Source organism: Lotus japonicus, chromosome 6 (genome assembly GCF_012489685.1).
Source record: "Lotus japonicus ecotype B-129 chromosome 6, LjGifu_v1.2".
Lineage (NCBI taxonomy): Eukaryota > Viridiplantae > Streptophyta > Magnoliopsida > Fabales > Fabaceae > Lotus > Lotus japonicus.
In genome coordinates this window covers 39,152,139-39,170,240 of record NC_080046.1, presented here as the reverse complement: position 1 = coordinate 39,170,240, position 18,102 = coordinate 39,152,139, and the positions used below count along the sequence as shown (strand labels likewise).

General features: G+C 35.1%; 2 protein-coding genes and 1 long non-coding RNA gene across 3 annotated transcripts; 1 reads left to right on the top strand and 2 right to left on the bottom strand.

Annotated features, from left to right (window-relative positions):
• Window positions 1-265: 265 nt before the first annotated feature.
• LOC130723962 (uncharacterized) lies at window positions 266-4,512 on the top strand. Its single transcript, XM_057575112.1, has 5 exons — window positions 266-435; window positions 1,038-1,352; window positions 1,699-1,900; window positions 3,695-3,923; window positions 4,113-4,512. The coding sequence occupies exons 1-5, from the start codon at window positions 349-351 to the stop codon at window positions 4,372-4,374; spliced, it is 1,095 nt and encodes a 364-aa protein (XP_057431095.1). The 5' UTR covers window positions 266-348; the 3' UTR covers window positions 4,375-4,512.
• Window positions 4,513-8,720: 4,208 nt separating this feature from the next.
• On the bottom strand, window positions 8,721-11,949 carry LOC130721943 (uncharacterized). Its single transcript, XR_009013725.1, has 4 exons — window positions 11,628-11,949; window positions 11,050-11,118; window positions 8,970-9,147; window positions 8,721-8,874 (listed from the first exon to the last, which is right to left on the bottom strand). It is a non-coding gene; the product is annotated as an uncharacterized LOC130721943 (long non-coding RNA).
• An 880-nt stretch (window positions 11,950-12,829) lies between these two features.
• Window positions 12,830-17,737, bottom strand: LOC130723189 (nuclear transcription factor Y subunit A-1-like). The gene is made up of 6 exons (XM_057574149.1): window positions 17,546-17,737; window positions 16,515-16,800; window positions 16,261-16,346; window positions 16,008-16,079; window positions 15,583-15,747; window positions 12,830-13,694 (listed from the first exon to the last, which is right to left on the bottom strand). The coding sequence occupies exons 2-6, from the start codon at window positions 16,786-16,788 to the stop codon at window positions 13,278-13,280; spliced, it is 1,014 nt and encodes a 337-aa protein (XP_057430132.1). The 5' UTR covers window positions 16,789-16,800; window positions 17,546-17,737; the 3' UTR covers window positions 12,830-13,277.
• Window positions 17,738-18,102: the final 365 nt, after the last annotated feature.

Below are 18,102 nucleotides of genomic sequence, written 5' to 3'. Positions count from 1 at the left end.
TTTGTTTTTGCAACAAATCCCGTAAAAACTTGGATTTATAATATTGTTCATGTGTTGATATCGGTAGGCCATACAACGAAATTTATTTAAAAATTTTACGTTGGTTTATTCACATACATGATTGAACATACTCTCTGTTATTTGATATTCTACATATATATCTACAAAATAAACTTAATCGTCGTGCAACCCACGGGTGAAAATGACTAGTAATAATAATATTTTCCAAATAAACGTAACACTTGGTGGTTTTTGTACTTGACACTTGACTTGGTTGTTAAATAAAATGTTAAGAGAGAGAAAAGGAGAGGAGAGAGAGAGTGCGTTGTAGAGTAGGGCAACAAAACAATGAAGAAGTCTTCAGGTGGCGCTGCCGAGAAGAAGCGCGTGCGACGCTCCTCCGCTCCAGATCTCACCTCCGATGCTCCTCCTAGGGTTTCTCTCTCTCTCTCACTCTCTCTCTCTTTAGGGTTTCCAATTCCCAATTCCCCATCCTCAATGTCTCTCTATTATTTCACTCGATGCCATTTCTGCTCCATTTTCGTTCATCTTAGATCCAATTTTCAATTCCAATTTCATTGTTGTTCTACAATTTGTTATTTTTTTGGGGGTTTGAATTTCAGTAATGTGCTGACTGCTGATTGGAACTTTGGTACCACACACAGAACTTTAACCACATTTTAAGCGAATCATAAAAATGTTTTTTTTAATGTTTTTTATGTGAGGATCATGTTTTCAGCTTAATTTTTGCATACCCTTTTGCTCTTTGTGATTGGTTTCATAGAAATGAAAAACTGGGCAAAAGTTGAAATTGTGCTGCTGTTTTTATTTGCATTTGTTCGATTGTGTGTGTTAGATTCATGTATTGGTCTAGGCTTGATGTCAATCCTTGATTTTGTGAAACTTATGTCCCCTATGTTATTACTAGATTATTTTGTCTTGTGGGTAATTTTTGTTTTCTGGCTGCCCCATTTTCATTTGAATGTTATTTGTTTGTTTGTTATTTTCTAACTTTTTGGGATTGTTTTTGTTTTCAGAAACAGGCTGCTAAGAAAGATGTGTTTCAAGTGTTTGCTGAGAAGGTGAGAGACCATAAGGATTTGGTCTCGAGATGGGCTGTTCTACAGGAGACGCGTGTTGAGTATTTCAGAGGGAAGGATTTCGCGAGCTTCTTGAAAAATCATCCCGAGGTCAAAGATATTCTAGAATCAGATAGGAACTTAGAAACTGAGGATATTGCCAACATTCTACTTGCGAAAAATCTTCTAGTGCGCTGTGATCGAGTGGTTAAAACTGTTCGTCCTGGGAAGAAAAAGTTGTCTACTTGGCCTGCACATTTAGAGATTTTCCCTGTAAGCACTTTTTTATTATTCGGTCGAGTATTCTTTCTGCACTTTGTAATATTGTTTGAAAGTTTAACATATATGTGCATGCATGTTGATCTGTGAGTATTTCTGAAAATTTCTGGCTCTGCATGTTTGATATTATATTCTCATTTGATCCTTATCAGCTGTCAACAGAACCCTTTTCTTTCTTTACAGAGCCCTAATGTATTAATTCATTTTTTGTTGTGTGGGGGGTCAACTACATATTCTATGTTGATATTGTCTTGGTGTCTAGTTTTTTCTTTGCTATATGTTAAGTGATTAGATTTTCCTGATGTTCCAAAACCTAACAAAACTTGATTGTCTTTGGCAGGAGCAAATATTTTCTGAAAATGATGCTTTTTTTGCGTGGACATTTGCAAAACGGCATCCACTTTGGCAAACGCTCCTCTCATTTTTCTGGCCTGTGTTGACATTGGCTATTTGCCTATTTCCCGTGTACCCTCATCGCTGCAAGCTATTAATACTTTACTCATGTGCTGGAATACTTTTTCTGATTCTCTCTCTACTTTTGAGTAAGTTTTTCTTTTCCTTAATCTTTTAGTTTCTTCACTTCTGGGTATTAATTACCTTTGAACTATTGTTACTAATTTTCATGTCTCAAGCCAATACCATTATTTGTTGTAGCGTTACACCATGTATACATATCTAAATTTGATTCATTTGTTGATAACTTTGTAATTGTGAAAAGAGGAGAAAATAGGCATGCACATTAGAAGATTAGAAGTTAACTTACAATGGCCATAATTTCAGAGATTTAGCCCTTGGATGAGGAAGAGGAATTGAGGTTGTAGTTTGAGCTCTAAAATATTAATTTATGATCCATTTGGAAGCATATAATGATAAAAGACTCCTTAATCTTTATAATCCACGAGATTATTCTGACTTGTCACAAACCTACCATGAACTGACGAGGTTTGCGAAAAGTCCGGAAAATCCCCTGGATGTTTGTGTAGGTTTTCTTGGTAGGTTTCTGTAGCTTATAAGTGGCTAGTGTAGGTTTTCAAAAGCAGTGTGATAGAACACCAAAGATAAACTGAATAATCATATTACTGTCCTATATGACACACTATACAGCATTATACTTTGTTGTATACTAACATATATATTAACTGATTTGTAATGGTAATTTGACCATTACTATCAGATGCAAGTTTCCATCACAAGGTAGGTCAAACCTGCTACACGTAACAATCTCTTTTCCTGATACTATCTGCCTGCACACTATCATTATCTTTTCTTGACACTTGCCAGTGCTGCATCTTCTCTATCAGGGCCATCTTTTGATAGAGATATAAATGTGGCAGCGGCTAGTGTCAGGAAAAAGATATCGATACGATTTAGGCGTCTAGTATTAGGAAAAGATATCAGTAGATGCAGCTAGCTTGGACTACCTTTTAATGGATACTTGTATCTGATAGTAGCAGGGTCAAATTATAGCTGGCTCAATGTCAAAGTATATGATAAAGCTCACATGTATCATCTATCTTTATCTCTGTTATGGTCCTTTTATATCCATGTTCACCGTACATGAACACTTCTCTAAGGAGGAAGATGGGTGAGTCAGATGGAATATTTTCAAGTGCATCTCCGCTGCTGAGACATTATTACATTTGTGACGGGAGAATAACCAGGGGAGTAAGGCCGTCAAGCAAATGGGTGACATGGGAGAAAGTAGTGGAACATCATGGTGGTGTCGTGTGTTGCTTGCAACCCTATCTACCATTTAAGTGTTTATTGATGGGAATGGATTTTTAGTTCTCCAATAGTCTATTAAATAATAGCCATCACTAACAAAGGGAAAAAGGCTTTTTCAATTTTTTCTTGCATAAACCCTATTCTAGTTTAGAAGCAAATTTTCGCTACTCCAGTAGTATTGAAGACTCGGAGCTCCACCTCACACAATTCAGCTACTCTTTAGGAAAAACTAACCATAAAATGACTTACATTTTGCTAATAGGAGTACCTAATACAGGAGTACTGATAGATTTTTCCCTAGTCTAGGTCTTTAGTTACTTCTGTATCTATTTATTGGCAGGAGGTTGGTTCACTAACTCTTTTGGTCTCCTATACCTTCTTATTTGTTTTCATCTTTAACTTGTAGACTTCTATAATGTATACTTCTTAATGGTTTCCCTTAAATGCTCAAGAAATCGTATATTTAGTTAACTTGATTTATGTCAACTTGGCACCTTTGAACTTTTTTTCTTAGAAGTGGTTAATTGTGTTAAATAATGCTTGATAAATGCACCCCATTCTGCTTCAGTGGTTCATTGGGTCTCATGAAGCTTCTTTTTTCTAAATTGCAGTAAGAGGTGCAATATTTGGTGCTTTATATATTTTCCTTGGAAAGCGTGTCTGGTTTTTCCCCAATATCCTTGCTGAGGAAGCAACGCTGGGAGAGTTATTCAGATTTTGGCCTAAGAAAGATGAAGAGGAAAGACCAAAGTGGACGACAAGGATTTTCTATGCTGTGGTAGCTGTGCTGTTCATATTATTGCTTAGGCATCATGCTCCTGATGAAGCTGCCAGAGCAAGGTAAGTCCTAAACATAATGGTTGTATTTATAGCCTTCCACTTTTCTTGTAGAGAATACTTGTGCTCTCATTCAGCTTGAATTCCTTTCTAGTTGGATCTGAGTCTCTTGATTCCGTGACCTCTGAAGGGAAAACTATTTGCAGTTGGTCCTTTATAGCCATTATAACCTGTTGCTCTGGTCCTTTGCAGATATCAGAAGAGGGTATCTAACATCATTGATGATGTTCTGGAATGGTCTCCTAGTTTAGCCTTGTCCGGGATGATGGATAAGCAACAAAATGTGTCTAATGCCACAGGGTCCAGTGATGCTGCCTCACAAGCAAGCCAAACAGGACCGGAGGATGCAGCTCCGGCTGATGGTAGTGAAACTTTCACAGAACAGTATGATACTGAAGAAGTCATGGATAACATAGAGGATGCTGGTGAAGAAGATAAACAACATCATGATTAAAGGGGTAATCATATACCTAAAATATATCTAGTGACTAGATCACATTTTTCCGTTTATTCGAGTGTAAAAGTACCGTGTATGAAATTATAACAGTAATAGTGGTTCGCTTTTTAAAGGATTATGTTCTCCTTCGTCGCACATTATAATGCTTTAGATTTTAAGATGGTTCTTAGTTCTTACATACGCGTCTTGATACGCTGGTTGAGATTAAAGAAACATCACACTTTAAGTAATGAATGGTTGAAAAATAAATACTCCATTTATTGCCACTTGGTGTACGAAACTACTAGCTATTAATCTTCAGAACTGGTATGAGAAACAATAGCGATTATAGTCCTTTGCAAATATGGTAGCGAATGTTACCTGAGTTGTTTTTCGCTTTCATCCTTTAGAGTTTCAAAATTAACTGAAGGGTGTTCAGTTCAAGATCTGACCATTAAAACTTACTTAAAAGGAAATTGGCTCTTCGGTATCTCTGGTACGGGTACGGGTCATCCGTTCCTTGTGGAGCTTCTAGCTATTTTAAATGGTTTAAAACACATGTCTGGAATTTGGGATATAAGGAGGTTTTGTGCTTCTCAAATTGTGGAGATGTTGTTCATGAGCTTAGTGTACTTTTTTTGAAACTGATATACAGTACTTTCTTTCTTGTTTTATTCAGTCAAATCAATTAGTAAGTATGAAACAGAATTGCTTATAGGCTTGAGAACGTTCTACCAAATTATCAGTCAAATCTCGAAATTTGTGCTTTCCTTCCAAAGCCATTCACTTTCCTTTAAGACCATCTACAATGGTATTGAAGTTGGTATATTTAATGTTGAATTGTGTGTGCAATGGTGTTTATTGTAAGTGTTGAAAGTTGAATTATGGAGAGAGATGATGAAAATGTTAAACGGAGTTGAAACCTGCACCCGGCGCCACGTGGCACGCCCTCGTTGGGCCGCAATAGGCGCGTAGCAGACACGCGCAGACAGGACGCGTGAAGGCGTCAGAGGAGAGAGAGAAAGGTGCAGGTTTGATTGGAACGAGACACGTGGCCATAGCTGATTGGTCCGGCGGATTTCGTTTTTTTCTAATCTTTCCAACTCAATTATTTCACTAAAAAAAAATTTAAAAAAATATAATTTTTTACCAAAATTCATAATTTTTTTTATCTATAAATAGAGATTTGGTTCGTTTGATTTGGACACAGAAAAAAAAAAAAAAAAAAGTTTTCCACCATCTTATTATCTTTCCACAAGTTTTTAAGTTAAAAAAATAAAATAAATTGTTGTCTATATTTTTTTAAAAAAATATTAAATTGTTAAGTATTTTAATTTAATTTAATTTAATTTAATTTATTTAAGTAAATAAATTATTGTTTAATTTAATTTAAATCGAAAATTTTAATTTTATCTAATCATAAAAAGAAAAATATAAAATTAAATGAAAATATGAAATAAAAAAGTGGTGGGGTAGGATATTGAATGAAAAACCATTGGAGTGGGTAAAAGTTGAATGAAGTGTTGAATTGGAGAGAGAAGGTGATGTGGAGTGTTGGGAAGAGAACAAGTGGAGTGTTAAGGGTGTTGAATGTTGAAACCATTGTAGATGGTCTAAAACAAAGAGACCCGTACATGTTATACTTTTGTACAAAAGTTCACCTAATTTCTAACATCATAATAAATACCTACTCAAGTTCTTGAAAGGACCCAAACCCAAAACAGTCCTAACCCGACTTATATGACAAAGCAATTAGAAGAGAGATTTTTCCACTTTTAATTAACTATTACCACAATCCACGAGAAGTGCTGAGGCATGAACAGACATGATAAACCACTAGCATTATACCCGTTTGTCCGTGCGATGCACGGATAATTTTTCACGAACTCCACTGTTAACTACAATTATTCAAAATTTGATATATATGGAATAATACAATTATGTATTTTCTAATAATACAATTTTAATTAGTCAAACACTTATATATCGTTATTATCTTATGTTTATTTTTCTTATATATATGAATTATATGAGTTTCAAATGTTAATTGTGTTTGACCCCCGTCGACTTGTAATTTGGCGCAATCTTTACTATAAAAAATGAAAAGTTGGTTGAAATATAATAACATATTAGACTATGAGGGAGATATTTGAAACTAAAAGAAAATACTTATACACATATCAAAAAGTAATGATTTATTCATATCTCACTTTCATAAGATACCTGTTTGTGCGTGCGATGCACGAGAAATATGTTCAACAATTTGCTCAGACTAATTATGTGATAAACACATGAGTTATATAATCATTGATGTTATATCAAATAAATTAACAGTCAGTTTTATCTATCACATATAACATTTTATATTTATTATAGATGACATTCTACCCTTATTTTATGAGTAACATTTATCAAAGATATTTCATATAATAATTTTTACAGGTTTTGAATTTGACAGATTCAATAAATTAATTAACCAACGTTTTGCAGTTTGGCCGCATGGTCTTTGTCTCATTTGATTGTTCACAGTTTTTAATCATAAATTCAGGGAACAATTTATTATCCACATATATGAAATTTTTCTAAATCCGCTAAAAAAAATAGGAACATCCCTTATTATTTTCATATAGATAGTGTTGAGAATCAGCCCCTCTTAATATGTACGGGAATATCTCTTATATAAGATATTTTCTCGTCTTTAGCTCTAATAAAATAAACAGATAAAAAAAATTCTTTTACAATGCATTTGAAAGAACTATAAACATACTATAGCTTAAACTTAAAAAACAATACTGTAACAGAATATGGGAAAGGAACAATAAATAAGATATACATATATATGATTTTATGAGTAACATTTATACAATGAATTCCGACCGCTCTCATACATGTTCCTGATCTAAAGCAATCCATAGTTGCATCTGTGCTAGTTCAGCATGATACCAACAGCTAGGTTTTTTTGTTACAATAATAGCTAGGTTGGGAAGGAGTAGCTTCAGGGGAGGACATGCTAATTTGGAAAGTAGAAAAACTAAAATCCACAAGCCTTTCTCAAAGCTCTCTTTCACCGGTTAAAATAATTTCTATCCACATAGTAAATTGGTTTTCAATGGCAGGGCATAGCTTTTCCAAGTTTTGAATCATTCTACTTGACTGTTCCAGTCATTTGTTTAGCATTAAGCTTTGCTAACACCACACACCTAAGAATTATATTGAGCAATTTCTGGATAGATTCCTTGTAATTTTCTTGGCCAATATTCAAGAGCTTTAAAAAGTGTCCCAATTTATTCATAGAATCATTTGGATGGTGAACTATGTGATTAATGGTATCATACATTGTATATGGAATCATGAAAGTACCTCTCTTTGTAAGGCCTCATCAAGTTCCAGTTTATTATCAGATGTTATATCTTTAGCATACAACTGGGATAAACAATCCCTTATCATGAAAATCATGAAAAATAAGAAAATGATCACCAACAAAAAAGATTAAGCTTTATTCTATAATTGTCACAATTCCAGAAACAATATTAGCATTTCTTGTTTATACAAGACATGCATTTCCAGTTTCCAATGAATCTAAATGATAGGAAGTGGAAGGGAACTTCCCTTATGGGAACTCCTACAGGTAACTTTGTTTTTTTTCTTTTCCTACTTGAATTTCTTCTTCCAAAAAGAAACTTCTACAACAAATGAACTACATAAGTCCTCCTTAGTTATGACAGAAAAGTAAAGTCATGGACAGACCTTCTATGCTATTGCAATAAAGATCTACTGACAGACTGAGTAGGGTGAGCAGTTGAGACCAAATCTACAGTTTGGTTCTTCATAGCATCCAAGATCTCCTGAGGGGTCTTCTTCAATTCAGCCACAAGCCTTTTGAAAGTCTCTCTGATGTCTGTCAGAGTCAATTATGGCAGAGTTCTCTCATCAGCAAAATCAACCCTTCTTTAAAACATTAATGTTAGTGTTTAAGCCTTAGAAATAAATAATAATATACCACAAAAGAGCTCTCAGTGTGAGGAACCCATGCCAAGCTCTCTACATCAATATTGACGGACCACTAATAGTCATAATGTGATGTGATGACATTCTTCCATCCTTCTGCAAAGGAATAAGATAGTCTGGTTGTTTTCTGCGATATAAGATGCAGCATGTACTTATTAGCAACTCATTCTTGTTTATCCCTAGAATGATAGTACTCCTAGTTGTGGAAGATTCAAATAAAACTAATTTTGCACTTAATGAAGCAATGACAGAATTATAAATACATTCCATTCAATTTCAAGATGCATCCCACAGTATTTGTGCTAATAGAGCCAATCAATTCTTATTTATGAGCAGAATATGGATCTTACGCTAAGATGTGTGCACCAAAACTTTCCAAGATGATACATATGACTGGTACAAAGCATGTAATGTAGATTCATAGGATCTCTTTCATAAATAATAGGAAGTGTATCTACTGTAACCACATTCATTACCCAAACTTTCAAATCCTTCAAAGTGGCAGCAAACCTAAAATTCAAAAGACAGGCAAAGATGTCAAGCACATGAGGCAATAATAAGAGGTTAATATAATGTAGAGCAACATTGGAAACAATTTTACTCACCCTCCATGGATCGATCTCATATCCATAACATTCCACATATTGGACTATTGAATTCCCATCCCATTTAGATAAGACTTGGAAACTACATGTTTCCAGTATTCAAAATCAACAGTAATAGCAACTCAAAGGAAGTGATCAAAATCAAGTATAGCTACTCCAACCAAGATCAATTGAATACCTACATCAATAATCAGTTATGAGTTAATATTAGCTTATCTCTAGAAAATGATATATACACATAGGATCAATTATCCTTCTACGAAATAAGTTAACTAAATTACCATGAAATGAATTAGTTTTACCTATTGTCTACAATGAACCCAGATAAACAGATAGAAGCAGAAGCAAATACCCACTTGAAACTGGTTCAGCTTAGAGAATTGCTCAGTAATGAACATGAAGGCAATAGCTTAAAGAATTATGCAGTTTGCAATTAAATAACACCATGACTAAAACTAAAAGAAAACTGAGGCTAATGACAGAAGTGAACAGAAGTAGACTTGGAATAATAATCCTTTTAGGTGGGAGAAAGAGGTGAATTGGAGAGTACTCAAATTCATCCACTCAAGTTCATTGCCGCATCATATGTATTTTAGCTAATTCTATAGTGGATCATGTTTAGAACTTCTCCACCCATGAACCATGTTTTTACTACTAAAATTTAGTACATGTTATTAGGAATATGCTCCTTATGGTCTAAATTTTTTTGCAGGGAAGCTGTTTTAACTCACATAAAAATGCACATTGAAGTGTAGAGGTCGAATTTTTTTTGGAAATTTAATGTTAGAAATTTGAGCATGAGTGATATATGTGTTTTGGTAAATAACTTAATTAAGTGTTTATTGCCTAAGCTCTTTTCACATAAGATCTTATTGATAAGATAATCTAAGAAACTTATTGGAATAGGCCTAAAATAGCTTATAAGTGGATGTAAGTCAATTCATAAGCTAATCTAAGCAGCTTCTGAAAATAAGTTCGAAACTATCAGTGTTTTCTTTTAGTAGGCATGCTAAAAATCAGTCCTTATGAACCCTGACTAAAAAAGCAATTAATATATGAGTGTAAAAATATAAGATCATAGTAATTTTCATAATCTGAAGCACTCAATGAAAACCAGAATAGTGTAAAAAAAATTATCAAAAGAAGTGTGAGCCTTATGACAGAGAGTAAAAGAAGTGTGAGCCTTATGACAGAGAGTAAACCCTAAAAAAATTTATATAAAAACATATGGACACACACAAAAGAAAAAAGTAGAAGTTTGAGCCTTATGATAGAGAGTAAAATAAAAAATCTAATTAGTCTTGCAATTATCAATCAATAATTTTGACATTAGATAAAATGTATTAGTGTACACATACACGTACAAAACCAGAAACCACCACCATTCATTTAGACACTGAATAAAAAAGAAGAAGAAGAAGAGATGAAAGCATGAATCAAGCTAGCAAAGCCAGTGTAGTTGATACCAAAAACATGTCGCTACTGCTGCAACCAACTATCATTTTGAAACCAGGTTTTATTAAGCCTACAAAGTAATCCAGTTATTGATTCTAAATGACTGATTGATTAAAGGATTAAAATCACTTTAAAGTAATCCATAATTGATCAAAGGATTCTAAATTCAGTTATTCTCTTCCAAGGTTAATTTTAGCGCTTTTGATTGAAAGCCTACAAAGTAATCCAGCCTACAAAGCCTACAAATTATCATTGGATCTAAATGAAAATTATGCTAAATAAATTTCCAGAGGAAATAGTCACAAAATTAGGAGACGGTCAATATTTTATTTTGAAGGATCAAATGACTGATTCATTCTTGAGCCCAAAGCTTACATTACCCACCCTTGTCTTTTAAGCAACAACTAATACCAATTGAAAACACACTTTGGAAGAGAACCATGACAGGTGTCTCTTTGAACTTTTACCATTATAATTGAAGCTATATTTCTGAACTCTAATTCCTAATTGTATTCACAATATCAAGATGAGAAGCAATAACACAGCAAGAGTTTCATATATATACCAATATGTACTACCAGAAGTTTGAGAAGATAGAAAAATAGGGGAATTAAAGAACTCTTACATGTTCCAGGAAGCAACTACAGAATTTTGGTATCATTGATTGCCGCACATTTGCTTCAATCTTCTCACCCTACAAAATAACAAAAACAGTATAGACTTATTGGATGAACACAGATAAAAAAGATGATATTTAATATTCCTGCATATTTGGATTTTGAGAGCTTTGAATGAGGATTGTGTGAACTGTAGTGGAGTGAATTGTGGTGCAGCAAGAGTTGTGTAAATGGTGCTGGAGTGAGGGTTGTGTGAGAATTTATAGACAAACGGATCTGATAAAAAAATTCAAAGAAGAAGAGGTTGTGCATTCCACCTATAACCCTAGACCTAAAAACCTAATCCCAACTTCAAATCAGAGCGGAAATGACAGATGCATATCAGAATGGAAATGATAAATGCATGAATAACTAATGAACCCAACCTAACCATGGGTAATGGTTGCAAATCAAGTACCAAATCATCCAATCTAATAAAAAATATCAGATAAAAAATTCAAATAAAGGACAAATTTAGGACGAAACGAAAGAGATGTGCTAAGCTACAGTAAGGTCGAGATCAATGGAGAACTGTTACGAAGCTTACCCACGTAATGGTTGAAGGATTGACGTGAAAGCCAGCACCGGAGAAGCCATGAGAAGAAGCCGCAGATCGTGGAGAGCACATCTTCTGGTCAAGGTGACGTGGTTGCCAGCTAGGGTTGAAGGGAGATTGGAGGCGGAAGAGAAACAGAAGATGATGAATTGTACGGCAGAGTGTGTAGAAAGGAGAGGAAACACGCGATTTCCAGAGAAACAATGCTGAAGCTGAAACGACGTCGTTTTCAACTTTCAGAGTAAAAAAAAATAAAGAAAGGTCAGAAAGCAGGACAGGTGTTGCTACGCCATTGGAGGTCTTTTAGCTACAGTGAAAAGGAGGTTCACGAATAAGAAGTAGTAGATAGATACCTAAAGCCATTAATGATTCATGTTAAAATGGGTTCTTTTATATTGAAAGAGAAAACAATCCTTTTATGTTTAAAATATTTTTTACCAAAAGAAATCCTTTTACATTAAAATTGTATATGATTCAACTATATGGAAATTTTGATAACATCTCTTCACAAATCTTACTAAAATCCGCCCTACTTAACATTCAAAATTAAAGAGATAGACAGACAAATTTCACATAGCAAAATCATATGAAACTTTAATATAAATACGGAAAAAGATGGATTGACACCTCATTTTCAACCACACATAGTGAGAGCTAAAAATATGAAAGACTAAAATAAAAGATATGTTTGATGATGGACATGAACAGGAGTAAGTAAAAATGAAATGAAAGTGAAAACAATGAGTGAAAGCATAACGTGGAAGAATCAAAACCTTAAATAGATTAATTCTCTCCTCATAAAAACCACATAATCTACACCTTCAACCTACATCTCTCTCTAATCTTCACACTTCACACACCACCTGTCACTACATCTCTCTACTCTAACCTTCACACACCACCTGTCACGTGACATGTGTGCCAAGTTGTTTTAGCATATAACATACCTATGCTCCAAAATCCATATCACTCAACCGATCAATTGGAAAATCAACACTGACCAAATACCATAATTATTCATTTATTCCCCTCTTATATTATAATGTTAAGAATATTTCAGGGGCTGGTGACCAATATTACATGGCATAAAAAAAGTTAAGGAATATGATAATTTTTTTAATTCTTTTTACATCTTTGCTAGAGGTGATTGAAATTTAAATTTGTTATAATCATAGTCACAAAAATAACAAGGCTAACAAACAATACTAAATGCATGTCATTCTCTTAATAATAATGTACCAAGTTAAAATTAACAACCGTTTTGAGTTACACAAAGATAAACCCATCAAACGAGAGTTGGTACATCAAGAGTTTGTTTCTCCATAGTCTTCTGACCTGACCTGACCATCCATCCATGTCATTATCAGCTGGAGTTGACTACCCACTACAACTCTGTACAAAATGCAAAAATGAGAAAAGAATGAAGGATTCATTGACTTCAACAGAAATCAGATTACCCCAACATCATTCTTTTCCCCCATATCATCACACCCATAAACACAAGAACAAAGCCAAGAATGATTTGCCGCTTGGCATATATATATTGCCAAGAATGTTCATACTTCATAGATAACCAAGGTATTCACCAAATATATCACTAGGATACAAACCAACCTCAGCATCTATCCCCCATGCACGGTTCTACTGAATAGCAAGACGCCTCTGCGATGCCTCATTAGAGGAGACGCTTCCGCGTTGCTGGCCAGAACAGTCCCCTTCGTCCACTCTTTCACCTGAAGGCTGATGATACCTTGAAGATTGCGAACCATTATTGTTATGGTAGGAGCCACTACCATTCTCATAATTGGCTGCTTCAAATCTGTCGCCCACTTTTGATCCTCTTGCATCATGTTGCATGTGAGGAGAATTCCATGTTTCGTCAGAAGGTAAAGGTTCGGAACCAGAACTACTAATTGACTGTGATGACAGGACCGGACCAGAACCATTATCCTTTTCCTTGCCTGAGTTGTTATCAAGATCAGTTTTCTTTGCAAATCGTCCTCCGCTACCCCTTGCCCTTCTCATAGCATGCTGATGCCGAGATTCATGAAGATATGGCTGCACAAAAGAGATGTTAGCATAGCCATAAAAAAGAACCAAATTCTGTCTCATTCAAAACATTGTTTTAGTATAGGCAAATAAAAAATAACTGAATATACACTGTTTAACTCTATTTGCTTTTCAACTTTTACCAGATTACTGTTTGTAAAAAGGTGGAGTCGATGAAAAATTTACATATCAAAATTATTCAACAAGCTTGGTCATAACAAGTTTCTTGATATTTGTGCCCTAATATGATTTCCACAGCCTGCATCTGAATGCTTTACAACCAAATTCTTACAGACAAGGATACAATGCTAACTTCCTTGAGCCTCCAATAGAAGCTATTGGGTAATAGCTGTTCATGAAGGTTCGCTCTTCCATAGTTCCATTAGAATAGATGAGAACTCCCATCACTAATTCAGCACAATGACGGAGACAATAGATATCAGTGCCTCAGATCAAAGTTTTATTGTTGAGGCTACTGTGTTAGCAGCAGATTTCTTGTTTACTTTTTATAGGAAGTAGGTAATAATGTCATACACAGACTTTCCTATTCAATGCACATTGATATATTGTGAAAGTAGTTTCCAAAATAAAGACTAAGCAACTACCAGATGACAATCAAAACATCAAGTAGAAAGATAGCTTCCTGAAGAAAAAGAGATGAATCTCCCAAGGGAAAAGAAACATTACTCTAAATCTAACTAACTGTTTTAACTGAGAAGAATGGAGTTGAGGTGAGAGGAGGGGAAGGGTGTTAATAAAGATCCCTCATTTGGTTCAGAAGTGTTTGGAAAGGTGAGGAGGGAAAGTGAGGGGGTAAAAAAAACCTCTCCCCTCCAATTTTTTCCTCTCCTCCAAAATTCGAGAGCAGAGGGAGATGACTTAATTTAAGATGAGTACTAGCAGCTCTCTCATGACATTTTCTCAAATTGCCCTTATATTAGTAATCTCTAGCACTAGCAACCCTCTATTACCAACATTGCTTCAAGCTTCTTCATTTGGACATCATGCAAGCCACAGTTCTAAAGCTTCTTCATAGTAGTTCCAACTTCCAAGTCACAAATCAAAGTTTCAGATGCTTCCTATTCTACTAGTCATAGGTAAATTACTTTTGTTTTCAGTCTTCTCTCCTTGCAAACCAAACCAGGGGAGGTAGTATACAGGTAAATCCCCCCACCCCAACTTCTTCTGACAACCTCTGCAAATTCTTTTCTGAGTTCTCTTCAGGGGGGCTGCTAGGGTAAGAATACTGTTGTTTGCGACTTGCGAGAAGTCAAGTTCAGAAATCCGAAATGGTAAAATGTAGAACTGATGAGTACGCATGTTAATACAAACTCCAATTAGCCCAATACCCAACCAAGCCACATTCTATACAAGGATGCATTTGGTGGAGCATTATCATGTTGAAAGGTATTATGCTAGTCTCTTTTACTGCTTTCATCATGTTGAAAGGTATATAGTTTAGATATTGCTAGGCCTTAAAACGTTTTCAGGGTTTGAGGTTAGCCACTTAGCCCTTGCTCTAGCAATGGGTAACGATGTTATAATCTTTTAAGATGAAAAAAAGTTTTGAAGATTTGAAATTGAAGTCAACAAGCATTACACCAAGCTCTCTTACAGACTTTAACATCCTTTAAAGTCCAGAGGTAACAAGGCTTTCAACTTATATTGTATCATTAAGATTTAGGAGACAATCTACACAGAAAAATTAAAATTTAGTCATGTCCTAGCAATTTCATTTAGCTCAGCACAGAGTAACAAGGTTCAGGAGAGTAAGAGGAAACATAACAGAAAAAATACCTCAAACCTATAATATGGCTAGATTTCTTGCCTAAATAATAAAGCAGCATCCAGCTACAGTTAAGAATCAACAATTATGAAAGATTTTAAGCATCTATACCTTCCTAGATTTTATTAGCTTCCTTTCAAGCTCTGCTTTAGCACGAGCCTGTCTACGCCGTAGAATTCCTTGGTATTGTTTGGCATTCACATAAACAGGCTCTTGAGCCATCTCAAGGGGCAAAGGCATTCTGGCATGAGGCATTCCTATAAAAGGAGCGTACCCCTGATAGTAAAAATATCACATGGTTAATTATATCACAGTTAACCAAATATCGTATTGCTTCATAAATAACAATAAACCAAACGAAACAAAACAAATTACCATTATGATGAGAACATATCCTTCAGGATTATGCACTATCATAATTCTAATCAAACTAATTTATGAAAATTCCAAATAAGCAATTATATTGTGAGTTATGAACAACGGTTACATTTCCAGTAATCTCTATTAGTGCATAAACACAGATTAATGCCACATACCAACTGCTGGTGACCATAAGCTGCCATCATGCCCCCATAGTATGGATCCTGATAGGGATTTGGAGCACATGCCTGCATCAAAAGAATTTGAAGGATAGTAGGAGTCCCATCCAATCCAAATGCATGAACTATAAGTTCTACAATAACAGATTTTCCATCAAAATAAATGCATGAATCAGCAAGGACTTATGCTATTAAATAAAGTCATTGACATTAGCACCGTGTCTGTAATAACAAAAGGGCAAATACTAACAATTGAATGACCAACAAGTTCCAGTTGTGGTATCGGAGCAGACGATGTGGCGTGCTGCACCCCTTGCTGTTCTTGACCATGATTTCCTGGCAAGAAAAGAATAATGTATTTCAGTATTCTGTAAGTTGATAATACTTGGAGGAATGAAATAATTACATCAAAATCAAATATAAATTTTGAAGTGCCAATCTGTTTATCTTTCCTTATTTCATTGTTGGTAAATAGTTACATGATAATATGATATTCTAGAGCACCTGATTGATTAGGATCAGCAGCCTGTGAATCCTTAGTGGCATCATCATCTTCCTCATTCATCCCACTATTGGATAAAGACTGGCCTTCATCATTGGATTCTGAATCACCATTAGGGCCTTCAGAGGATGAATTGGATGCGTTTGCCCCAGACATTGTTTGGGCCATAGGATTGTACCCAACACCACGCCACCAAGGTTCAGAATAAACACTGCCAGGTTGAAAGGAATGAGGATCCGACCTCAATCGATTTGCAGCTTCAGACTTAGACTGCATGTCTTCAAATCCCTACCAAAATAGTAAATAGAGTGACATAAAAATCTTACCCCTTATCCAAAAAAACAGCCCTGACGAAAAGAAAACATTGACAAGCTTCATAAGGTTAAACACTTAAACATGATAAACCATAGGAACAAAGATGGTAACTCATGATCACCATAAAAATTAATTTGATATTCTTAGCAGAACAAAAGTTATAAAACTTGTTTCGTTTTGTATTTACTTGACCATGCAGTCATACACTGAAGTTGTAACCTTTCCTCTTATAGCTAACCAGAGGAACAAAGACTGTAACACTATGCTACAATTTTTTTGTTTTCTTATTTAGACAAACAGTACCACAGGAAATCAAAAGCACATGCTAACTATGCAATCTAACTGTCGGCCAGACAACCGTACACAACATAAGAAGCTTTGTTTCACACAATTTCACAAAAATTACCACCCAATTCTCCCTCTTATCCCCACATTCACAATCAGACCTAGCTCAGAAGGGAGAAAAAAACTTCCCGCCATAAAAAAAAATTAATCTTTTCATGATTCCAAACAAGAATTCCCACAGAACAAGCCATGCAGTAACAGAATTCTTCGACCCAGATTCTAAAAAAAAAAGCCCCAAATTCTGCACAGAAGAACAAACCCAAAAACCCTAATCCCTGAGAAGCCTCAGAAAGTAACGAATCACGCAATCAATCAAGCGAAATTCCCCAAATCAATCAAGAGAAAATCGAAGCAAATCAAACCACTCACTTACCTGGAGAAGAACCACAAAACCCTAGAAATTGGGTCCTCAGATTTTGATAGAGAAATTCAAAGGGGCTAATCTGATTCCTCTCTCTCTCTCTGTGTCTCCCTCCCTCTTCTCACTCTCTCTCTCTCTCTGAATACAGAGAGTTCTCTCAATTTAGCACCAGAAATTAATAACACCACCAATAATAACTGAGAAAAATAAAATAAAAGATATTTCAAAAAAAAAGATAATAATTTTTTTGAAAATAAAAAGATAATAATAATAATTAATAATTATAACACTCTCAAAGTCTTGGTCTTCTTAAGTCATGACTCATGAGTCTTCTTCCTCTTATAAATCTAACTTTATTTAAAGTACATTTTTTTTCCATTATTAATTTTTATTATTCACTTCAAGCAACAGAGGCAATGATGACATCACCTGCCTGTGGGTCCAGCAGATTGTAGGCTGGGCACGTGGACCGGAGGGGAGACCGGGTGTTACGGTGGTGGAACGGCGTCACTGGGAGAGGGAGAGGGAGAGGGAGTGAGAGTAACCGGCGACAGCGGGTTGCGAGTGAA

Excerpts from the sequence above, each read along its gene's own strand:
- LOC130723962 (XM_057575112.1), top strand. The coding sequence starts at position 349 with ATGAAGAAGTCTTCAGGTGGCGCTGCCGAGAAGAAGCGCGTGCGACGC. Across the intron at positions 1,353-1,698 it reads CACATTTAGAGATTTTCCCT|GAGCAAATATTTTCTGAAAA; the intron begins GTAAGCACTTTT and ends TGTCTTTGGCAG. Across the intron at positions 3,924-4,112 it reads GATGAAGCTGCCAGAGCAAG|ATATCAGAAGAGGGTATCTA; the intron begins GTAAGTCCTAAA and ends GGTCCTTTGCAG.
- LOC130723189 (XM_057574149.1), bottom strand. The coding sequence starts at position 16,788 with ATGCAGTCTAAGTCTGAAGCTGCAAATCGATTGAGGTCGGATCCTCAT. Across the intron at positions 15,748-16,007 it reads CTTATGGTCACCAGCAGTTG|GGGTACGCTCCTTTTATAGG; the intron begins GTATGTGGCATT and ends TTTTACTATCAG. Across the intron at positions 13,695-15,582 it reads AGCTAATAAAATCTAGGAAG|CCATATCTTCATGAATCTCG; the intron begins GTATAGATGCTT and ends TCTTTTGTGCAG.